This window comes from Rhinatrema bivittatum, chromosome 7, assembly GCF_901001135.1.
Source record: "Rhinatrema bivittatum chromosome 7, aRhiBiv1.1, whole genome shotgun sequence".
Taxonomy (NCBI): Eukaryota; Metazoa; Chordata; class Amphibia; order Gymnophiona; family Rhinatrematidae; genus Rhinatrema; species Rhinatrema bivittatum.
This window is the reverse complement of record NC_042621.1, coordinates 29,852,533-29,877,641: the sequence shown is the minus strand read 5'-3', so window position 1 is coordinate 29,877,641 and position 25,109 is coordinate 29,852,533. Positions and strand designations below refer to the sequence as shown.

Below are 25,109 nucleotides of genomic sequence, written 5' to 3'. Positions count from 1 at the left end.
CGCCAACGCTCTTTTACAGTCCAGCGTGTGGAGTAATTTTTCCCGCTCATTGGTATGAGGTTTTGGGAAAAATATTGGCAATTTGATGCTTTGGTTGAGATGGAACTGAGAAATTACTTTCGGTAAGAAGGAGGGTTGCGTTCTAAGCACCACCTTTTGATGGAAAAACTGTAGTACGGAGCATAATGGACCAGTGCTTGTAGTTCACTCACTCGTCGCGCCGAAGTTACTGTCACTAGAAATACTACTTTCCACGTCAGATACTTTGTGTGCTGACTCCATAGGTTCAAAGGGAGGAAGCATGAGTTGTTCCAAGACCGTATTGATATGCCATGGAACTGGAGGCTTTGTAATGGGAGGGAGTAGGTGAGAGAGCCATCTGATGAAACGAGATAGGAGCGGATGAGTAGATATTGATACATTATTGAAAGGTCTATGGTAGGCACCAATGGCACTGAGATGAAATCTAATGGAAGATGTAGCCAGACCATCTTCATATAGTGTATGTAAATAATCTATAAGTTGTTCCGGTGGACAGTCCAGTGGTGATATGTGATTGGATTGCACCAAGTGGAACAACGTTTCCAATTGTAATTTTTCCTCATGGATAGCTAGCTTTCTAGATTCTAATAGTATAAGTTGTGCATGTTGTGATACTTTTTGTTCCATTAATAGAAGCCGTTCAACCTCCATGCTGTCAAATGGAGGGATGCGTGCAACGGGTGTAGAAGAGTCCCTCGTTCCTGAAGGAGAAGATCTGGTCGATTTGGAAGACGTATTGGCGTGTCTCGAGATAAGTGGAGAAGGTGGCTGTACCATGGTTGTCGTGGCCAGGCCGGGGCGATAAGAATCAATTGAGCTCTGTCCGCTATGCACTTCTGAATTGTTCTGGTGATCAGAGGTATGGGAGGAAAGGCATATAGAAGACCCGTCGACCAAGGAACGAGGAACGCATCTTGCGCCGTCCTGATGGCGCTGGGTCGTATGAAGCAGAAATTTGGAACTTGCGTGTTGAGTTCCGTTGCAAAGAGATCGATTGATGGGGTTCCCCATCTTCTGAAGACACTGTGGGCTACTTCTGGATTGAGGGGCCATTCGTGCAGATGGAAGATGCGACTTAGCTTGTCCGCGCACATGTTTGCAACTCCCGGTAGGTAAGTTGCTTGTAGATGTATGCAATGTTGCTGAGCATGTTGGAAAATGATCAACGTCTCCTTGCAAAGGGGCCAGGAGCCCGACCCCCCCCCCCCCCCCTTGTTTGTTGATGTAAAACATTGCTACTTGGTTGTCTGTATAGATCATGACTCTGCGGCCCTTCAGGTAATCCTGAAATGCTTGTAGGGCGTTTCGAATCGCTCTGAGTTCTAACAAATTTATTTGTAGATTTTGTTCCGCAAAAGTCCAGAGCCCTTGCGTCTCGTAAACTTCGAGATGTGCTCCCCAGCCCTTCCGTGATGCATCTGTAGTTAGGTCTGCATTGTGGATGGGCGGGCAGAACAGTGCTCCCTTTGCGAGTGTGGATTGGAACAGCCACCATGCAATGTCTTTCCTCATGTCTGCTGTAAGAACGATTGGTTGTGTGTGTTGTTTCCACTGACGCTTAGTCCCCACTGCAGGCGTCTCATATGTAGCCTGGTGTTGGGGACCATGAAATTGGCCGCCGCCATGTGACCCAATACTACTAACACTTGCCTTGCTGATGGCGTTTGAGTGTTGTTCAATTGCTGTAAGAGTCGTCGTAGCTGTATTTGTCTGTCCACTGGAAGATAAGCCCTGGTCAGTGTCATGTTCAGATATGCTCCTATAAATTGTATTTGTTGTGTTGGTTGTAGGTGTGATTTTTGAAAATTGATCACTAGCCCCAACTTTTGCAAACATTGTATGATCTGTTGTAGATGCGCTATCAGTAGTTCCCGAGTTGAGGCTACAATGAGCCAATCGTCCAGGTAGGGAAAGATTGTCATACCCTGATGTCTGAGATGAGCCACCACCACTACCATGCATTTGGTGAATACTCTGGGTGCAGCTGATAAACTAAAGGGGAGTACCTTGTTCTGGTAGTGTCGATGCTTGTACCGAAAGCATAGGTAACGCCAAGAGGATGGATGGATGGATTGGAATGTGTGTATACACATCCTTCAGGTCGATTGAACACATCCAGTCATTGGGTTGTAGCAGAGGAAGAATTGACTTCAAGGACACCATCTTGAATTTTTCCTTGATTAGGAATTTGTTGAGTTCCCGAAAATCTAAAATGGGTCGTAGGCCACCCGATTTTTTGGGAATCAGGAAGTAAGGGAAGTAAAACCCCTTGTTCCATTGATTAAGGGATAGAAGTGTGATGGCCTGCTGTTTGTGTAAGTTGGAGATCTCGTGCTAGAGTTGCTTCTGAACTCCCCTGTTCTGTGTGGTGGAAAGGTGAGGTAAATGTGGTTTTGTTAGACATTGAATTTGGTATCCCTGACTTACGATGTCTAGTACCCATTGATCGGATGTTATTTGTTCCCATACTGGGAGGCACGACTGAATTCTCCCTGGTGGCATTACGGAGTGTGGTGGTGGCTGTATGTTCAAAAAGACTGCGCCACTTTAACTGCGGGAGTCTGTTGTTGACTTTGCTGGTATGGAGTACGTGGTTTCCCTCTACGAGGCAGATGGGATTGTTGTTGTGGCTGTGGCCTCTGATATGCTGGGTATGACTGGGGTCGAAAACCTTGGTACGACCTATAAGGTCTGCGACCATACGACGATCATCAATTATATGGGTAGTATCGCTTGGAGGCCATATAAGCCGGTTGTGATTGCAAAGACTGCACGGCTATCGCCTCTTCTTTTAATTTACCCACTGTTTCCTGTAGCTTTGTACCAAAAAGGTTATCCCCCGTGTATGGGAGATTGACCAGCTTTTCGTGGACATCCTCCCTTATGGAACTAGAGCGTAGCCATGCTGTTCTGCGTGCTGCTATGGCCGTCGCTGATGCTCTGGACGACGTCTCCTTGCCTTCGTAGACTGATCGGAGTACATGTCTCGTGCATTCTTCCATGTCATGGAGAGTTTGCGGTGGTTGATCCCCTGTAGATGATAGCATCCCTTTTCTTGCCTGGATGCATTCGTACATGTATTGCACCATGTAGAATTGATGATGCATGATCCTTGCGGTAAGCATTGCATTTTGGTAAACCTTCCGTCCCACTTCATCCAGATATCTGTTGTCCTTGGTGGGCGGGAACGTCGAATGGGTCTTAGTTTTCTTAAACCGCTGCATCGCAGATTCCACTACTACCGATTCGTGAGGGAGTTGTGGGAGCGCATATGGTGGGTCTTTCTTAATTCGGAACTTTATGTCCGATTTCCGGGAAACCGCTTGTAAAGAATGAGGGGTTTCCCAAGATTTTAGAAGTAGTTGGTGAAGTAAATCATGCGGAGGAAGTGTAGTAGGTTTACCTGGGACATCAAATATCTTTAAGAGGCCCAGGGTTTCGGATCTGGGGTCAGATTCTTTTTGAACCTGCAACTGCAGGATGTTACCCACTTTTTTCCAGAAATCTGGGATATGATAGGTCCTCAGGTGGGGAATATGGTTTCTGTGGCAGCTCTGGTGTGTCTGATGGAAAACCAGTTGATGAGGACGGTGATCGAGAAGTGGACGGAGAATCACCCGGAATCTCCGGGTCTGTAGGCGAGTGTAATGGGGTCCCTTCTCTCGGGGAGGAAGGCGGCTCACTCCGTGGGTCCCTCGGAGGTGTAGAGGTAGGGTCGATGACCGATCCTTGAGTTGGTTTGTCCATTGCAAAGGAAGCTTCTAGAGTTTCGTAGAAACCTGCCAGTGATTGAGATAATTGCCAGAAAGCTTCTTTTGTTGCAGGAGGCATGATAGGTTTGCTCGTGCCCTGTGGTACGGGTGTCTTGTGTGGTAGGGATGTGTCTTCTCTTCCCCTCGAGGGGCTTGTAGATGACCTGGATGCCTGAGACAAAGTGAGACATATGGCCAATTGCTGTGATCTCGCCCTGTGGTGGGAAACTGTAGATGATCTGGAGGTAGAAGGGCTGACCTCCTTATCCGTGATCCGTTGCGTCACAGTATGACGATTAGAATGGTGTTTATGTCTATGCTTACGGTCGTGCCCTGTTAGAGTGGCCCGAGTATGGGTATGTCTAGACCTTTTAGAAGATGCATCCGATGTCTGGTGTCTCAACTCACTCGAAGTAGACTGTGATCTGGAATGGTGTTTACGCTTATGTCATCTCCTATGCGCTTCCGTTGTTTTAAGACCATGGATGGATCACTAGGGGGCATTGTAGAGAGAGGATGTGATTCCTTCTCTCTCTGCGCCAGGCCTTTAAATCGGACCCCATCCACCCCAGGATTGGCGATAGAAACGTCTGAATTTTATAGTTCTGGCTGCGTGGTTATTTGGTTCAACTTAGGCGGGCATGTCCACCCGGGTGATCCGCAAGGAAAAATAAAAAATAAAAGAAAAACCGAAGCCTGCTTCTTCCTCAGACATGGCGGAGGTCAGTGAAGGCTCAAATTCCCCGGTTGTACCTCTTGCAGATATTAAAAGTGCAGTGCTGGAAGCCTTGGGCCCTGAGCTCCAAGACCTCTCTTCTAAAATCACGGAATTGTCAGCAAATTTGGGGAAATTTGAACACCGATTTGAAGAGATAGAGACCCGTGTGTCTGGGACGCAAGATGGCCTCCACACGGCCCAGTCTGAAATTGGAGAGTTGAAAAAACTAGTGGCGGCCCAGGCTACACGACTTGAGGACCTGGAAAATAGATCACGCAGATCTAATCTGCGTTTCATTGGGCTGCCTGAAACGATTGATGATAAAGTACTGGCCCCGAGGTTGGAGGCCTGGTTAGAAAAAGACTTGGCTATATCTAAGACGCATGGCCGGATACACATTGAGAGGGCACACCGTTTAGGACCGCGGAATTCTAATGCTACTCGACCTAGAGTAGTAATTGCAAAAATTCTAAACTATGCCCACAAACAAGAAATATTACAAGCAGCAAGGGGGAAAAAAGAACTAACCTTTGACAACACCAAAATAATGATCTTCCAGGATTTCTCCGCGGCGGTGTCGGCACAACGCAGGCTCATGGCGCCAGTGTGCACAAAGCTGATTGACCAGGGGATCCGGGCAACATTGGTATATCCGGCGCGGCTACGGGTGGTCCTGCCCTCGGGGGTGAAGTGGTGCGACATGGCTGAAGAAGCCCGGCTTTTGGTTGCGGAGAGAGGAGAGCCAGCAGTGGTATAATTGAACGGCCCGAGCACGAGGAAAGCTTAATTGACCACGTGGTAGCAAGCTGATGCAATTAAAGTGATATTCCCTCTGGGCTCGGTGTTTTCGGAGCCTGAAGACTGACGGAGAAAAACTTTTGTTGGATTCTGGATAGCGCTGGTGGACTGGGGGAATCGGGACTGAGCAGTTCATAAATTTGAGAATAATAGATTTAAGTCGGCAACGGGTGGTTGGAGGGGGGAGGGGAGGTGAAGCGGATGGGAGAGCGTTTATTGTAGTTTTTTTGGCTTGTTTGGGTTCTAATGAAATATACTTGTGACTAAGTTAGGTATTTCTAGGGGGAATGGAGCGCCAGATTTTTGCAGTTAACTTCCCCCTTCTACTGTTGATTATTGACCTAATGGTCCTGAAGTCCCGGAGGGTCCGATCCAGACACATAGAGCGGGGGCAAAGGAGACTTGGGGACGCAAGGCTGCCGGGGCACTCCTAAGAGGGTTGGGTGTGGGAAACCCTAGAAAGTCCAGGTACCTAGCTCCTAGTTGCATTTTTAAATCCAAATGTACTTTATACTCCAGGGTTTTTTTGGCGGGAAGTTTATTTATGAGAGGCTAGGGAATCATGGCGTGGAGATGCCCCCTGGGGGATATGCGGAAAGCGCTATAGCATTCGTTCCCCGCAAGCTTCCCTGAATAACAAGGCTGGTGGATAGCGTCTGCAGAAGAGGGGACTGCTATCGGTAAGGCAACCGGTCTCCCTAGTCAAAGTCTAGATCGACTAGCGGTGGTCAGTTCAGGGGCCTATAGCTAGGACGGGCACCGGGAAATTGTTTGGTAAATAGGGAGGGGGTGGATGGGGTCTGGGGGTGGGGTAAGGGAGTACTTTGGGGGCCAGTGATCTCGATCTTAGAGTAAGATCAGGGAATATGAGAGGGAAGGTGTTGCAAGGGGGGGGGGAGGGAAGGGGGGGTTTACAGTGGGAGTTCTCTATGTTTTTATTTTCAAGATGTTTCTGCTCTTGGTAGTTAGGTGGGAAAGGAAACTGGGAATCCTGTGGCATGCAGGGGGAGATCTTGGCTGGGAGGGTCTCCACTGTAATATATGTTTAAGTTGGGTAATTAGTGTGTTCAATGTAATCTTATATTTCTAGTTCTATCACTAATATTTTAACGTGGAATGTCTGTGGAATTAACTCACCTGCAAAGCGGAAGAAGATCTTATCTGTATTGAAAAGACGGAAGGCCCAAGTAGTTTTCTTGCAAGAGACACATTTGACAGACTTGGAGCACGCTAAATTGGGTAGGCTCTGGGGGGGAGATATTTATTATGCTTCTGCTACAACAAAATCGGCCGGAGTGGCTATCTTGCTTCAGCGTACATTGCCTTTCACCTTACACAAGGAAATTAAAGATCCCAAGGGCAGATACCTTATACTGATAGTTGAAATATTTAACACCAAGGTAGTATTTTGTAACATATATGCACATAACCTTTACACACCTAGTTTCTACAAGGAAGTGCATAATCACTTGCTCCCGTATTTGGGGGACTTCTTGATATTGGGCGGAGATTTTAATACTACACGGGACCCGACCCAGGATAGGTCCCCGCCAACAAAACAGACAGCGTCGGAGGGGAGAGGCCCATCCTTACTAGAATCCTCCTTGCAATTGATGGATATATGGAGAGTGTTTCACCCGGGCGAAAAAGATTTTACCCATGTCTCGCGGGCACACGGGACGTTATCCCGGCTGGATTATTTTCTAACTAGTATTCATGGATGTGCAAAGATCAGGGCAGTTGAGATAGCTGACATTGTAATCTCGGATCATGCCCTAGTGAAGTTAGAGGTGGAACTGCAATCCCACACTCATTATTCCAAGTTTTGGAAATTTCCCTTCTTTTTGACAGCAGAGGAGAGGTTTCGAGAGCTCTTGATTAAAAGTTGGACGGATTATGTGGCCTTTAATGAGATACAGGCTTCCTCCCCAGACCTTTACTGGTACACGGCCAAAGCAGTAATACGAGGAGATATAATCTCTTATATGTCACACAGGAAGAAAACCATGAACAATAGGCTCTTGTCATTAACCGCACAGCTAACACAGGCGCGGAGACGATTGGTAAGGCTTAATACGGCAGAGAATAGAGCATACTATCATACGGTGCAGGCTGAATTGAACACTTTATTGCATCAGAGAGCGATTAAAAGTAAATTGTTTTATCAATGTAAGTTGTATCAGTATAGTAATAAGTCGGGGAAGTTGTTGGCCAACTTAGTGAGGTCGGCGCGAGGTTCTAGGCACATACCCGCCCTACGATCCCGATCGGGAAGCCTTCTCACAGACCGCAAAGAAATATTGCAATGCTTTCGGGATTTCTTTGGTAACTTGTATGCAAAGGAAGGTTGGAATAGAGAGGCCTGTGAACAATTTTGTTCTAAATTTCAACTCCCTCAGCTAACACCAGAACAAAGAATGTATTTGAATAGGCAGGTCTCGGAGGACGAAATACGGGTGGTAATCCAGCAGGCGAAAAGGTTTAAGGCTCCGGGGCCAGATGGATATGGAGCAGAATTTTATAAGTGTCTACTAGATCAGGTGGTTAGCCCGTTGGCTAAATCTTTCTCGGCAATGTTGGAAACTGGCTCTTTCCTGAAATACGAAAACCGGGCGCATGTCACTCTTATCCCTAAACAGGGGAAGGACCCCTTGGTACCGGAGTCTTATCGGCCAATATCTTTATTAAATTTTGACCATAAGATATTTGCAAAGGTAATGGCAGGCTGGCGGACGTGCTCCCCTCTCTGGTGGGAGAGGATCAAGTGGGCTTTGTACGGAAGCGCCACACTCTTGCCAATATCCGGAAAATTTTAGCGGCTATGACTATGTGTCAATGGTCCGATACACCATTTCTGGCCATAAGTTTTGATGCAGAGAAAGCCTTCGATAGGGTGGAATGGCCTTATCTCTTTCATGTGCTACACTTGATGGGATTTGAGGGTTTATTTCTCCAGGCGATTCACTTGCTATATTCCAATCCGGAAGCGTTAATTTTGGCAAATGGATCGCACTCGGAAGTTTTTTCAATAACCAGAGGCACGCGACAGGGGTGTCCGTTATCCCCCTTGTTGTTTGTACTGCAGTTAGAGCCGTTACTTTTAGCCATCCAGCTTACCAAGGAAGTGCGGGGGGTACGCTTTCAATCGACGCTGTTCAAATACGCGGCGTTCGCGGACGACATGTTGATTTTTTTTAACGGACCCACTATCCTCCCTGCGGTGGCTTTTACAACTTGTTTGGATATTTGGGACCTTTTCTGGGTTACGTCTTAATATGTGTAAATCAAAGGCTCTGGCAAGCCCGGCGACACTGCAGCGGGAGTGGGGGGGAGACTTTCCATTGCAATGGGCAGCAGATTCTTTAAAGTACCTTGGGTTTACAATACCCCGGGATATTTCTAGGTTATATGCTCTGAACGTTCTCCCCCTGATGCAACACACCAAAGACAGACTGCAAGTCTGGGCAGGTCTCCCTCTGTCCTTAGGAGGAAGAATACAGTTGTTTAAGATGGTAATTCTGCCCAAATGGCTTTACCTTTTTCAAAATATGCCTCTCATTTTGCGTCGGGCGGAGCTAACACAGTTGGATAAGATACAAAGGCGGTTTTTCTGGAAGGGGGGGAAAGCCCGCATTCCGCTGGAGTGGCTGCGTGGACCTTGGGGGAGGGGTGGAATGGGAGTTCCGGATTTTGCAATCTATAATCTTGCGGGACACCTTCGGTTAATAAGGGATTGGATATTGGGGTCCTCCACATATGTAAATTTGCAGGTGGATCAAGCGTGGGCACATCCTTATGCACTGACCTTTGTCTTACAGGCTCCTGCAGCTAGTCTAAATACATATCTGACACAGACTGTCTTGGCTAAATCTCTTCGCCTAACATGGGTTAAAGTGATGCGCTTGTTGAAGTTGGATAGGGTTTGCACCTATCTATTGCCCATTCAAAGTAATCCGGACTTTATCCCCGGTTTGCATACCCTTTCCTTTAAAAGGTGGGGCAAGATGGGAATTACACACGTAGGACATGTAGTGAGTACAGAGGGTGAGCTCTTCTCTTTGGCTGAAATGCAGGAAGCGTATGGAGTCTCCACCAAGGAGGTATTCCCATATTTGCAACTTAAACATTATATCGCTTCCCTACCCTATAGAGGGGACCGAGCTGTTGCACTAGACACTATTAAGGCGCACCTATTGTTAGACCAGGAAAAATCGCCGTCTTTGTCTCAACACTATCTGTTGCTGAAGCAATTAACTTTAAAAGATACCTACTCAATTTTGGTGGAAAGATGGAACAGGGATGGGATATTTGTGTTAACTACTGCTATTATTCGGGCATGCTTTCGGCGTATCTCACAACTCTCACCCAACATGTACTATCGTGAAATGCAGTATAAATTTATCCGCAGAAGTTATATTGCTGCACAAGAGGCGTTTTATTGTAAAGTAGCGTCCTCACCTACTTGTCTGCGGTGTGGGGTAGAAAGAGGCTCATTATCGCATGTATTTTGGGCATGCCCGCAGATCCAGTTTTTTTGGCGGAAGGTGGTGAAGTACCTGGAGTTCGTGCTACAGTTACCCATACCACTCTCTTATTATTGGTTGTTGTTTGGTTGTATTTCGCCCTTGAAGGTGAGAGTTCTGGGAGCCCGTTTGTTCATTCAAAAAGCGTGTTTGGTGGCAAAGAAGAATATACTTACATACTGGAGGGACTCTACAAGCCCGTCTTATTGGGCATGGCGAAATAGTCTACATCATATGATGCAAATGGAAGCCTCTATAGCACGCCTCAATCCTCGACAGAAGAAACAATTTCAGGAGATCTGGGATCCGTATATACAGAGACTTCCACATCGGATACGTAGTTTGTTAGTGAATCAGTGATTGACTCTAAGAGGATTCCCACGATAAGATTGGAATAAGCAGTTTATGGACTTGGACTATAGATACTAGGAGACTCCCGGGGGAAAGGGGGGGGGGGGGGGGGGGGCGGGGGGACAAAGAATGGGGTGGCTGTATTACTTGATATAAATGTTTGCTAATACAGGGGAACACCACTTGGGAACCCCTGGAGTTGGTTGAAGTTTTAGATGGTTAATTATACATATGTTGATCGTCTGCGGGAGGGGGGAGGAGGGGGGGAGCTGGGGGGAAAAAAATCAGAAAATGGTGTTGGATGTGCAAATGCTTGAGGAGGAGAAAGGAAACATCCTTCCTCGGGATTGTGAATGTTGTTATTGTTCAAACCAATAAAAACCGTTTAAACATAAGACCATGGATAGGTGGGTTCGGCCTGGTCTTTCCGGATAGAGTATATAAATCCGGTCTGTGCCCCGTTGGAACTGTGACCGGTGTTCTGAGTTCTCTGGTATCCGCTGGCACCCTTGCTATCCTGGGTGCTGATGGTGGTGTCGGCACCGTCCTGTGCGCCGATGTCATAGGCGCCGACTGTGGCAGTGTCCTGCCGTACTGTGGCAGCTCTGAATAGTGCGCTTGCTGTCATGGCGCCGTTTCCTTGTATGGCGCCACCCTCTCTGCGCCGTGTTTGGGTCTTTTCGGCGCCTTCTGGCGCAGCAGTTTTCTCGAGCCCTGCACCGAAACACTGTGTTCCCCAGATCCCTCTCGGGTCGGAGTCGAGTGGATGGGCGATCGATCTCGATCGGGGAAGTCAGAGCCCTGCTCCCCAGGTACCTGTCTCTCCACCGTTTCTCTCGGCCTGGAAGTGTCCCATGAGGCAGCCCTCCGAACAGAGTGCGAAGATTTCTTCACCGGGCCCGGTGAAGAATGGGTCTCCGGGTCCGACAGGCTCAACAGCTCCTTCAGCTGATAGGCCCGTTGTTTTTTAGCCCTGGGGGACATACGGGCACAGAATTCGCATTCCTCTACTTCGTGGGTGACGCCGAGGCAGCGGTAACATTTGTCATGGCCATCCGTGACCGACATTACCTTGCCGCAGCGACACCTCTTAAATCCCGATTTGGACATGCTGAGGAGAAATATGGCTCTGCGTGCGATCCCGCGCGCGGAAAGAACAGACTGAGGAGAATCTGTTACTTCCTGTGTGGGAACACATGCGCAGCCGCAGGGGGAACAAAAGACTAACCTCTGCTTAACAAGCTCCGCCTCCCGGACCTGATTGACAGATCTGCTATCGACGGGAAACAGATTATTTTAAAATAGCCGATGAATGGAATATCCAATAAATAAACAAGCGCTAAATCATGTATATAAGTTATCATAAGGACGCTTACAAGTTATCATGAGGACGGCTCCTTGCCTCCCTCATATACTCCCTTGTATATTATACTCTATCTTCGTTCCCCTTCTTATTTCCTACTCCAAGTTAACGCATCCTTGTTATAATGTAACTTTATGCTCCTTCAAATTGTCTCTTGTTATTGGTTGGTTAGTTACTGCTTGTTCGATGTAAACCGAGTTGATTTGATTTGTATCAAGAAAGTCGGTATATAAAAGCCTTTAATAAATAATTAAAAACTCATATCAAAAATTTCTCTCTCTTATATAGGCTCTTAATTACACACTTACACACATGCTGTCTATCTGTTCATGGTTACACACACAGGTTTCCAATAACACTCATACATGCTGTCTTTTTCTCTCACACTCAGACTCTTTCACATGTTTACAAACATGCTCTCTCTCTTTCTCTCATATGCACACAGGCTCTCAATCACATACTCACATGCTCCCTCACCTAAACCAGCTCTGTCACACATGCTCTCTCTCTTATTTATACACACAGGCTCTTAATCATACATACACATGATCTCTTTCACACACAGGCTCTCAATCACACACATACTCTTTTTCACATATACAGGCCTCAATCATTCACATACATGCTATCTCACACACACACACACAGGTTCTCAAACACACATGCTTGCTTATTCACTCACTCCCCCTCCGAACTAGCGGCGGCAGCAGCCTCCTCCCAATCTAAAGGCAGCAGCAACCTCCTTCGTTTTCAGCCCTCATGGAGAAAGGAGTCCTATCGGCTGCGGGGGTTGACGTTCTTCCTCATTTTATTCTGAGCTGCGCTGCACATTCTTGAGGCCACGCCTCTCTTCTTTCCTTCAGGCCAATGCCGCGCACACTAGCAAGGTCTCTTCTTCCCGCGCACGCACCTGCTGCTCACCACTTCCTCTTCCGGGCCATGGAAGGGCGGGAAGAAGAGAGAATGCCGGTGCCGCTGACTCCAGCTGTCCTGTCGCGTTCCGCCCAGGCTATCAGCATTTTAAGCCCGGGCGGAGGAACTATTTCGCTTGGGTAGGGGCAGCAGCTGGGTCAGCGGAGGACCGGGAAGTGTGGCGACACACCTGCGTGTTCTTGGCGACACACTGGTTGAAAACCGCTGGTCTAGAGGCAGCAATTCTTCTGATCAATCCAGAGGAGGGCCTCCTATGGGTTATGTATTAATAGTTATCTTTCTTCAGCTATTGCTTTTTTCTCTCCCTACTAGAAGAGGTTTATTACAAAATCTGCAGCACATTTTTGCAGGATTGACAAGTAAAGATTAGATAGGTTTTTTTTATCGCAACATCTTCCTTGACCCTTTGTTAAAAATAACAAAAAATATAGCCCCCCACCCCCTATGTTTGACTACAGTATTTTCAGAAAGTATTCAGACCTCTCTTCCCATATTTTTTTACATTACAGTCTTATTCTAAAATGAATATGCATGTTTTCCTTCCTCAATTTACACACAATACCCCATAATGACAAAGTGATATCAGGTTTGTAGAAATTTGTGCAAATTAATTAAAAAAAAAAAAGCAAACCAAAAACCCAAACAAACCCTGAAATCACATTTACATAAGTATTCAGACCCTTTGCTCAGTACTTTGTTGAAACACCTTTTGCAGTGATTACTGCCTCAAGTCTTGGGAATAATGCTACAGTCTTGGCACACCTGGATATGGGGATTTTTTCCCATTCTTCTCTGCAGATTCTCTCAAGCTCTGTCAGGTTAGATGGGGAGCGTCGATGTACAGCTATTTTCAGGTCTCTCCAGAGATGTTCAATCTGTTTCAAGTCCGTGCTCTAGCTGGGCTCCTCAAGGACATTCACAGACTTGTGCCAAAACAACTCCTGCATTGTCTTGGCTGTGTGCTTAGAGTGGTTTGTCCTGTTGGAAGGTGAATCGTCGCCCCAATCTAAGGTCTGGAGCAGGTTTTCATCAAGGATCTCTCTGTACTTTGCTCCGATCATCTTTCCCTCGATCCTGACTAGTTTCTCCCAGTTTCTGCAGCTGAAAAACATCCCCACAGCATGATGCTGCCACCACCATAGTTCACCGTAGGGATGGTATTTTCTAGGTGATGGACATAATGTTTGCATTCAGGCCAATCTTGGTTTCATCAGAGAATCTTGTTTCTTATGCTCTGAGAGTCCTTTAAGTGCATTTTGGCAAACTCCAAATGGGCTGTCATGTGCCTTTTTACTGAAGAGTTGCTTCCATTTGGCCACTCTGCCATAAAGGTCTGATTAGTGGAGTGCTGCAGAGATGGTTGTCCTTCTGGAAGGTTCTCCCATCTCCACAGCAAAACTCTGAAGCTCTGTAAAAGTGACTGTCAGGTTCTTGGTCACTTCCTGACCCAAGGCCCTTCTCCCCTGATTGGGTGGCCAGCCCTAGGAAGAGTCCTGGTGGTTCTGAACTTCTTCCACTTAAGAATGATGGAGGCCACTGTGTTCTTTGGAACTTTGCTGCAGCAATTTATTTATTTATTTATTCGTTTTTATATACCGTCATTCAGTTTAGCCATCACAACGGTTTACAGAATCAAAACAACAATCAGATAAATTATACATAGTTGCAAAAGAAGAAAACAATAACAAAAGTGAAATGATAGGTAGAGGAGGATGGTGGGGAGAAGGGAAAGATGTAAAAAAGGAAAGTAACAAAAATAGTATTAATTCATCTTAAGCTTCATATTAAATTTCTGAAATTGTAATACTTAAGGTTGATGCCAGTTGTAGTTACTGTTTTTTCTTGTTTGGGTTTGAATGGTTGAATTGATTGTAGAAGGATTGTTGTTAAAGATGATCATTGATGTAGACTGTATGGAAGAGGAAAGTTTTCAGGTCCTTCTTGAACTTTTTGATGTTAGATTGAGTTCTTAAATAAGGCGGTAGAGAGTTCCATTTTTTTGGGGAAGCAATGGAGAATGCTCTGTTTCTAGTAGTTGATAGTAGAGCAGCTTTAATGGGAGGAATTTTTAGACAAGAAGTGTTGTTAGATCGAAGATTTGTTCTGGTAATTTGTGGAGTGGTTTTTAAACCAGTGTGTTTATGATGATCGGCATGTATTAATTTGTGAGTGATGATCAGGATCTTATAATCTACTCAAGATTTAATAGGAAGCCAATGAAGCGACATTAGTATTGGGGTGATGTGAACATATTTTTTTGTTCCTGTTAAAATTCTAGCTGCTGAATTCTGAAGAATCTGCAGAGGTTTAATGCTTGTTGATGGGAGGCCAATCAGAAGAGAATTACAATAGTCTATTGTTGAGAAGATTATAAGTTGCAAGACGGTTCTGAAGTCCGTTGAATTTAAAAAAGGTTTTAAACGTCTGAGAACTAGGAACTTATGATATCCTTCTTTGATTTTAGTTGTTATGTGTATATTGTAGTATAGGTTCCTATCCATGATAACTCCAAGATTTCTGGCATGATTGACAGGGGTAATAAAGTTGATTTGATTGTTAGTGGTGAATTGAGGTGGTGGAATTAAGTTGGGTTTTTTGTTCATGATGATTAATTCAGTTTTATCAATATTGATTATTAGTTTTAAATTTGAAAGGAGTTGTTTTAGTGCATCAAGAATCATGGAAGTATCTTTGTATGTTTCATCAATGGATTTTTTTTATAGGAATAAGAAGTTGTATATCATCTGCATAGAGGTAGTATGTTATTTGAAGATCATCTAGTAGTTGGCAGATTGGTAAAAGGTAAATATTAAAGAGAGTAGCAGATAATGCAGATCCTTGTGGTACTCCAGTTTTGAGGTCAATTTTCTTTGATATGTTATTATTGAATGAGACTTGGTAGCTCCTGTTAAGAAATGATGTGAACCATTGTAGAGTATTACCAGCTAGACCAATTTCTGATAATCAGTCTAGAAGTATTTGATGATTTATAGTATCGAATGCTGCGGAGAGGTCAAGTAATACAAGTAAGTATTGTTTTTCATTGTCAAAACCTCTTAATATGGTATCATTTAATGAAAGAAGGAGCGTCTCGGTATTGAGGTTTTTTCTAAAACCATATTGGTTTGGAGATAATATATTGTTTGATTCAAGGTATTCATGAAGTTGTGAGTGAACTACTTTTTCTATTTTGGCAATGAAGGGAAGGTTTGAAATTGGGCGGTAATTAGATAGAGCATTTGGGTCAAGGTTGGTCTTTTTTAGGATAGGTTTTATTATAGCTGACTTAAGGGAATTTGGGTATGAACCTTCAGTAAGAGATAGGTTGATGATCTTTGTGATTGTATTTGTAATAGTAGATTCAATATTCTTTAGGCTTGTAATATGGATGCTATCTAAAGGATGGCTAGCCGGGTTCATTTTTTTGATAATTGATTGGATTTGGATAGTGGAAGAGATTTCAAAAAGAGTCCAATTTGATTTTGCTTTTTTGTTCAGAGATACAGATTGGGTATTAACATTGAGGTTTGATTGTATTAAGTTTACAATTTTATTATTGAAGAATTCTGCAAAATCATCACTGTTGTGTGAAGTACAAGTAGTTTTTAGAGTTATTTTTGTGAGCTTCTGCACTATTGAGAAGAGCATTCTAGGGTTGTGGTGGAATTTAATGATTTCTTTTTTTGAGAAATAATCTTTTTTTGCATTATTGATAATAAGTTTATATTGGGCTAGGTATGTTCGATATTTATTTAGGGTGGTTGGAGTTTTGTTTCGTCTCCATTCTTTTTCTTTCTTTCGAAGTTGACGTTTAGACGCTCTGATGTTGTTGTTATACCATGGATTATTGTGCTTTGATGGTTTGATTAACAGTTATTAAGGGATTTATAGGAGTAATGAAGAGGCATCATACAGCTTTCATGGCAGGCAGGAAGAGGGAGAAGGCAAAGAGGGTTTGCCCTCACGAGCCTTTTCCTTTTATTGTACATTCATACAAAGGCAGATGATGTGTCATTACATGATTGGCTACTTTCTCATAGCAACAGAAGAGTCATTACACCATTGGCTTTGGCTCAGGGGGTGTGCACGGATCATATCATTGGCTGCTGAAATCTATACCTCCTGACTTTGTCCTGCCTCTGACTAGGGAACACCCAGCCCCTCCCCCAGGAATTCAGGGCCAACAGGTATCCTTTCCCAGGCAGAGACTTAAGCACAAGTGATGCTTTTATTCAGGCAAATGTCAGGGAGAAGGGAAGTTAGTGTTTAAACCCTGAAATGGCTTGCTGGCAAGCGCATATTTCCCACAGGATTGATATTATCAGCAACTTTTTTAGTGATCTTAAACCAAGATGATACAGCTTCATCAGAATTTGAGAGATTAATATTAGTCAGTTCTTCTTGAAGAGTTTCTTGAAGGAGTTCAGTGTTGAAAGGTGGTCGATAAGTTATTTTGTTTTGTGGGTATCGAGGAGGGGTAAGGATAGTATTAGAAGATAAGGTAGCTTGGATTAGGTGGTGATCTGACCAAGGTATTTCTGTGGTGTGGGTATTGATGTTGTGCCGGTCAATTGTATGGCCTGCTTTGTGAGTTGGATTAACAACTACCGTATTTGTTTTAGCTGTAGTGAACCAAGTGCGTCAATGATGATTTGACAGGTTTTTGAGTTATTGATTAGGTCGAAGTGAATGTTGAAATCACCCAGGATTATGATTGGTTTGTTTAATGATATATTGTTCATGAAATATTCAATTAAAGGTGAGCAGCTTTTTTCAAGTACTCCAGGCGGGCAATAGACAAGGCATATTTGAAGTTTGTTTTGTATCCTTCTCCAGATCTCTGCCTTGACACAATCCTGTCCCAGAGGTCTACAGACAATTTCTTCAACTTCATGGCTTTGATTTTGCTCTGACATGCACTGAAAATTGTGGAACCTTATATTGACAGATTTGTGCCTTTCCAAATCCTGTCTAATCAATTGAATTTACCACAGGTGGACTCCAGTCAAGTTGGAGAAACATCTCAAGGATGATCATTGGAAACAGGCTGCACCTGAGCTGTGATATTTTGAGTTTTTTTATTTTTATTAATTTGTACACATTTCTACAAACCTGATTTTGCTTTGTTATTATGGGGTATTGTGTGTAAATTGAGTAGAGAAAAATGCATATTATCCATTTCCTAGCGTGTAGCACAGAGCTTTCCAAAGTGTGTGTCGCGACACTTTAGTGTGTCGCCTGCAGTGTGCCGGTGTGTCGCGCAAGCCCGGTGCACGTGACACACCGGCAAGTGGGAGCCAATGCGGCCGCCGGTGGACCTCATCCCACTGGCGGCTGAGTAGTAAAGTATCGCTGTGCTGTGTGCCGGAGACGCACAGCAGGAAGATCGGCGGGGTCGTGGTGGAGCTTACGTCACCATGGCCCGAAGAAAAATGTCACGCAGGTGCTCCTCCTCCTTCCTGCCCACGCGGCTCCAGAAGAAAAATGTTGCCGGAGCCGCGCGGGCAGAAAGCAGGAAGAGCAGGTGCTCCGTCTCCTTTCTGCCCGCGCGGCCCCGGAAGAAAAATGTTGCCGGAGCCGCGTGGGCAGGAAGAGCAGGTGCTCCACCTCCTTCCTGCCCGCGCGGCCCCGGAAGAAAAATGTTGCCGGAGCCGTACGGGCAGGAAAGAGGTGGAGCATCAGCCACGTGCAGAAGAGGAGCAGCGTTGTTGCAGCGGGCGAGAAGAGGAGGAGGCCAGGTAGCAGGGTCTCCACCGCGGATCGGCCCGAGAAGATCAGAGTCGCCGCGATCGGCCGGAGCCGCTGCAGAGCCCATCCTGCAGCAACCCGTGAAGAGGAGGCCCAGAGGTAAGAGAGAGGCTGAGGGCCCGATGAGTTGTGTGCGTGTATGAGGTGAGTTGAGAGATTGGGTGTGGGAGTGAGGACCTGAATGTTTGCAGAGACAGCATGTGAGAGCCTGTGTGTATGTGTGTGAGAGAAAGACAGCATGTGAGACTGAGAGCCTGTGCTTGAGCACGACAGTATGTGGGAGTGAGAGAGAGCCTGGGTGTGTGAGAGTCAGACAGCATGTGCAAGAGAGAGACTTGTGTATGAATGATTGTATGAGAGAGAGCATGTGACAGTGAGAGCCTGTGCTTGAGCAAGAAAGCATGTGGGAGTAAGAGAGAGCCTGGGTGTGTGAGAGTCAGACAGCATATGCAAGAGAGAGACTTGTGTATGAATGATTGTATGAGAGAGAGCATGTGACAGTGAGAGCCTGTGCTTGAGCAAGACAGCATGTGGGAGTGAGAGAGAGCCTGGGTGTGTGAGAGTCAGACAGCATGTGCAAGAGAGAGACTTGTGTATGAATGATTGTATGAGAGAGAGCATGTGACAGTGAGAGCCTGTGCTTGAGCAAGAAAGCATGTGGGAGTGAGAGAGAGCCTGGGTGTGTGAGAGTCAGACAGCATGTGCAAGAGAGAGACTGTATGAATGATTGTATGAGAGAGCATGTGAGAGCCTGTGTGTGTGTGTGTGTGTGTGTGTGTGAGAGAGAGAGAGAAAGTATGTGAGAATGAGAACCTGACTGAATGTATGAGGGAAGAAGATAGATGGAGAGAAAAGAAATAGAAAAAAAAGACAATATGAAAGGAATTGGCAAAAAAATAAGAAAGGGGAGGTGGAACAAAAAAAGCCTGTGACAAACCATTTAGAAAACTAAGATCAGACAGCAACGGTAAAAAAAAAGAAATAAATTACTTGAGTAGCACTTTCTCCATGCGGATCTCACAATGTACGAGATCAACATGGAGGAAGTGGAAGCCCACGGGGCCTGCACAGAGGAGGCAGCAGAATGGGCTTCAGTGCCAATAGCAGCAATCAGCGCCTCCCGAATAGCCATGTGGCAGCTGTGACAGTGGCAGCAGAGGAATGAGAGAGGCTCCGAGGTTGCTGGCAAAAGAAAGAGAGGGGGTCTGCCTTTTAGTGTGTGCATGTGTATGAATGGGAGTCTGCCTGGGGGTGTATGTGTGTGAATGCAGGGTGCCTGCCTGAGGGTGTGTCAGTGCATGAGAATGTATGGGTGTCTTCCTGGGGTTTGTATGTGTGAGAATAGATGCCGGCCTGTGTGTGTGGTGTATGTGTGTGTGTGTGTGTGTGACTGAATGTGTGCATGCCTGGGGGATGGTGAGGGAGTGATGTGAAAATGAATGGGAGCCTGCCTGGGGGTCAGTTTCAGTGTGTGAGAGTGACTGGGAACTTGCCTGGGTGTGTGTGTATGTGAGGGAGCCAGAGCGAGTGTGTATGAGAAAATCCAGGGGAGTAAGAGTTTGTGTGTGGAGGGGGAGAGAGTGTCTTAGAGCCTGAGAGTGTGTCAGTGTCTGTGAGAGCGAGAGGTTATGGTGGGTATAAGAGCATGAATATGTATGTATGTGACAGTGTATGTGTGAGAGAGAATGGACATGTGAGTCTGTGTGAGAGAGGATAACCTCCTAATCCTGGACAATATCAGGGTGACTGGAAATCAAGAGCTCCCACGTATGGACAGCAGGGGCTTTTTAAAATCCTTGTTAGTTTTAATTATTGGGTGGTGTTTGATATATGTGCTGTTTTGAAATATTTTATTGGTGTTTGGGAAATTGTAAAAAATGTATATGATTTTAATTAATAGAAATTCTATTTATCAGTAGTTTTAAAATATTCTTTTATTAGTATGGTTTTACTATTATAATTGATGCTTTGTTTTTTGATTTTATTTGTTTTATGAGGAATGGTGGTTCTGTTTTTCCATTGTTAATACACAGAGTCTGGCTTCTTGGGGTTTCCATTTCAGTTTTTGTTTAATTTGTGCTCCTTTATTTTGTATTCTGTATTTGGTGAGGGTCTGTCTCTGCTCTGTGTGTGTGTGACCATGATGAGAGATTCTGCTAGCATAGGGATCTATAGCAATCGGGTTTGTTTTGTTTCCTCAGTAGGTGGTGTATTGGTATTCTAGGACCCAGTGTAATATTTACCTTTGCGTTTTCACAGGTAGGGGTATTGTTGTTTGAGTCCTTGGTGTTATTACTGTTATGTTACAATGGGATTGCAGTATAGATTTTGAGTGTCTTTTTTGCGAGGTTTTATTTTAGTTCACAATGTGCCTGGTAGAGGAAGGTGTTTGTGCTGCTGTTACTGTGAGGTGACACCAGCATTTGAAAATATCTTTTACTATGATGAGCTGTAAGGGAAACATCCAAGCTCCATTGTTTGGGGGAATTTCAGTGGATGCACAGACTTACAGAACTGGAGGTGCAGGATTTATATTGACATTCAGTCCCTTCCTATAAATTCCAGACTTCACTCTCATAGCCAAATAGAATTAGTTGAATGAGGCTATCAAATAATTATGTAGTGTGAAACTGGCCAGCTTTTTAAAATTATGCAGAAGACTCTTTGGACTTTCTTATTAACACCAAATATTCAAATCTGTGTTCATCCCATCAAGCTCATATATCTCATTAAAGAGGTAAATTGAATCACACAATAACTTTGTTTTATTATTGTTACTCATAAATTAGAACAATAACATTAATCTTGGAATATTATATAGTTTTAATATAAATGAAAGGTTTTCACAAGATAGGATGTGTCTTGAAACATTTTATTATGTATATATTTAAGGAAACATACATAAATTGTCAAAATACATTTCATTCGTTTAACTTTTAACCTCCGGTTTGCTAGTAGACTGAATTACTGTGTCCCGAAATTATGTTTGTCTAAAAAGTGTGTCACCAACATGAAAAGTTTGGAAAGCTCTGGTGTGGCAGATGGACTCAGGACCAATGGGTATAGTGTACTCCTGTTAGCAGTTGGAGATGGATCAGATTTCAATCTGACGTCAGCCCCTAGTACATATACCCCTGCAGGAAGTGCAGTGCTTCAGTATTTTCCGTCTCCATAGCAGTTAGGGACTATCTGCACGCTCTCAGAGCGTTAGACCAAAATTAAGGAACCGGCGCCCCTCAGCTTAGACCCAGCGTCGATCTCTTGGGTGGAGTTGTTTAAGGGGATTCACGCCTTTGTCAAAATGCAAACTGAACCCCGGGCGGACCAGCCATATGCGCCACCGGAAGACCCTCATACCCCAGGACCCTCGAGGCCTAGGTACAGGCTCCCACCTCCCAGAAGCCCCACCTACGGGGACACGGATTTCTCCGAAGAGGAAGTCGAGCCCCTTGAGGAGGGGGAACTCCCCTTGGGGACGGAGCCACACCGAACCATGAGACGCTTCTTCACAAAGGATGAGCTTCCGGACCTTGTATCCCAATGCCTATCGGAGCTCGCTATCCCGGGCCAAGGCACCTCGGGGGAACCTAGAATGAACCCCCTGCTGGAGGGCCTTCAACAGATGTCTCGCCATTTTCCTCTCTTACAGGCGGCACAACAGCTAATTGACCTGGAATGGAATGCTCCGGAGTCCTCATTCAAAGGAGGTCGAGCCTTGTCGGCCATGTACCCCCTGGATCCAGCGACCAAGGAACTTCTGGCGTGCCCTAGAGTGGACGCCATAATCTGCACGGTCGCTAAGCGCACTACCATCCCAGTGGAGGGAGGAGCGGCGCTCAAGGATGCACACGACCGGCGCCTGGAAGCCATACTAAAACAATCATTTGAGGTGGCGGCCATGTCCCTGCAGATTGCGGCCTGCTGCACCGTGGTGACACGTTCCTGTTTATCCCAAGCCAGAAACAACACCCCGGGAGAAGACATGGAATCAGCACTATCATTCCTCACTGACGCGGCTTCCGATCTAGTGCGCACAGCAGCCAGAGGAGTGTCGTCCACAGTGACAGCCAGGAGACAACTCTGGCTTCGAAATTGGTCAGCTGATGCCTCCTCCAAGACACGCCTCACAAGACTGCCATTCAAAGGATCCCTCCTCTTTGGCAGCGAACTAGAAAAACTGGCCAACAAATGGGGCGACTCCCCATTACCTCGCCTGCCGAAAGACAAGACTAAGAGAAACCAGCGTCCCTTCCCAGGTCCTCCAGAGGCAGAAGCTCACAGCGCTTCAACCCTTACAAGAGCAACTATCAAGCGCCCCGCCCTACGGGCAGGAACCAGTCCTTTCGGAACAAGCACAGCAAGAGGGGAACCAGCTTGGGCCAGGCCCCAGCCGCACCCCACAATGAGATTCAGCCGACCCATCCAAGGGAAGAAGCCATAGGGGGCAGACTAACCCAATTCTACCGCAGATGGGTCGAGATAACTTCGGACAAGTGGGTCCTAGCCATCATCCGAGAGGGGTACTACCTGGACTTCCTTCAAACCCCTCCGGACAAGTTCGTGGAATCTCCCTGCCATGACCCCCGCAAGAGGGCGGCAGTGGAAGCTACACTGACCAGACTTCTGGCTCTCGAGGCCATAACCCCGGTACCTACACGGGAAATAAATACTGGACATTACTCCATCTACTTTATCAAACCCAAGAAAGAGGGTACATTCAGACCCATCCTGGACCTCAAGTCGGTCAACCGACACCTAAGGATCCCACGCTTCCGCATGGAAACCCTACGATCAGTCATACGTGCAATACAACTAGGAGAGTTCCTTACATCCCTGGACCTGTCAGAGGCCTACCTACACATCCCAATTCATCAGGAACACCAGCGCTACCTACGCTTCAAGGTCCTGAATCATCACTACCAGTTCCGGGCACTACCCTTCGGGTTAGCCACTGCACCCCGGACGTTCACCAAGGTAATAGTAGTGGTGGCAACCAGTAGTTTTTCTGTTTAACCACTTTTATATGATCAACTGCATTTTTTGTTGCTGCTTTGAACAAAAGTATTCAGAATATTTATCAGTTCAGGAGACCTATTCTATTCTTTTTTCTTTTAACTTTATTACTCATTTTATTCAATATGCTGAAAACTGGATTCTTGTCTTTCTATTGATAAAAAAAGAGCTGGGGGAGGAGGGAGGGCTTTGATTCCTAGGCAGCAGCCCTACCACTGGGCAATTTGGCCTCGATTCATTTCTCCTACTGAAGTTGGTCAGTTTTACTATTCCTGTATCTCATTTCTTAGAATAAGCAGGTTTTCCCGGTGGCTTTTGCCATGGCTATACTTCAGCATGAAAGCTATGTACATTGCATACAAGTTAGGCATAAGCAATCAATACATTTTAATAAAATACAAAACAGGCACATACTAGTATCTAACAAATATTGTTGGTTTTCTAAGATTTTAGAGGAACCAGTGTTGAAATGGAGGAACGTTCGAGGCCATAATCCCCTGGTAAGTGAAATTAGTGATTTAATTCCAGTTATCATTCTATCTAATTGTAAAATAAGTTCCCTGTACGTACCGGATCAGTCCAGACTCCTGGGTTTTGCCTCCGCACCAGCAGGTGGAGACAGAGCAAGATTTGACAGACTCTGCCATATATACCAGGGTGCCACCCACAACCTGCTAGTATTTCTCTGTCTCCAGCAGCTGGTCCGGATGCAGATCCCACAGCCTGAAAAAAAACCAAAAAAACAAGAGACTTAGGAAGGATAGTCAGTCAGGGGATTGTTTGTTCCTGTTTGCTTCCTTCCTTTTTTTTTTTTTTCTTCAATAAACTTAAACAGAGAGTTTTGGAGGAAGAAAGGTCCGTGGTTCCCAGGGGGTTTGCTAGGTCCTGAGGGGACCATTCCCCCTGGTCGAGCAGGTTGCTAGGGCAAGGGGGTCGAGGACCCCGCTTCATCAAGCCCAGCAGGGGTGATACCGGGGAGCCCGGCTCACTCACCCCCGCCGGACCGATCCAGCATTCGTCGAGGGGCAGCTCCAGAGGTTAAAAAAAAAATAAATTTTTGTTTTCAAGATTCTCCGGTCTTACCGCGGCGGCGTTGCTTTCCCCCCCTGCCTCCCTCCCCTTCCTGCACGGTCGTTTTAATTGTTTTCGCGTGTTTTCGAGGTAGTTTCAGCAGAGTCGGCATGCCACGAGGCACAGCCTGCAGGGCCTGCGGCTCTGCTAGCACGCGCCTCTCACGGGATGGGCTGTTCTCAGCCTGCATCCCCGGAGGCGAGGGATCGTCGGGGGCGGTTCGGGGGGTGCTGGTTCGGCTCGCGATCGGGGAGCATCCCTCGTTTTTTTTCTCCTAGGCCAGCCTCACGGAGCGTGGGAAATCCCGCCATTTTACCTGCGGCCCGCACAGACGCGGCGATCGCGGAAGGAGCCCGGAATTCCCCACCCCCCCTCTCTCCGCAACGCCCAGTTTCGCGGCCGGAGTCCCCGGGCGTGGCGGGGGGGGGGGGGGGGAAGGGACCCAATGCTGATACTACTGATACAGAGGATTCCTGCTCCTCTTTCTCGTCGGAATTTATCCTTGCAATGCATAGGTCCTTTAAGGCCCGCAAAGCCAGCAAGAGACGGTCCTCCCCATCAGGGGTCCCCAGGGGTCCCACCTTCGGGCGAGTCTCTGCCAAGTACAGGGGAGAAGGAAGGAGCCTCCAAAGCCAAGCGGCCTCTTTTGGCCCTTCCGCCCCCCCCCCCCAGGGAGGATACTGAGTCCTCAGATGACTCGGCGGACCCCGAGGATCATGGGGTCCCCTCCCCACCCCCGAGGGGGGCAGAGGGAGATGGAATACCTGCGCAGGGGACAGCGCGACAAAGTCAGACCT

General features: G+C 46.1%; 1 protein-coding gene across 6 annotated transcripts in view; it reads left to right on the top strand.

The window, feature by feature from the left end:
• Positions 1 to 25,109, top strand: part of TK2 (thymidine kinase 2) — a 100,572-nt gene that overhangs the window by 11,777 nt on the left and 63,686 nt on the right. For 2 of the 6 annotated variants that reach the window (XR_003857669.1, XM_029608183.1), the window contains exon 4: positions 23,688 to 23,741. The exons of 1 other annotated variant lie outside the window; for it this stretch is intronic. Coding sequence is in view for 1 of the 5 variants with exons in the window: in XM_029608183.1 (XP_029464043.1) it covers positions 23,688 to 23,741 (54 nt within the window). In the remaining 4 variants the exon portion in view is untranslated. Of the gene's footprint in view, positions 1 to 675; positions 1,155 to 1,925; positions 1,947 to 23,687; positions 23,742 to 25,109 lie in introns of those variants that run through there. 3 more of the 6 variants (XM_029608188.1, XM_029608185.1, XM_029608187.1) reach the window with 3 other exon arrangements.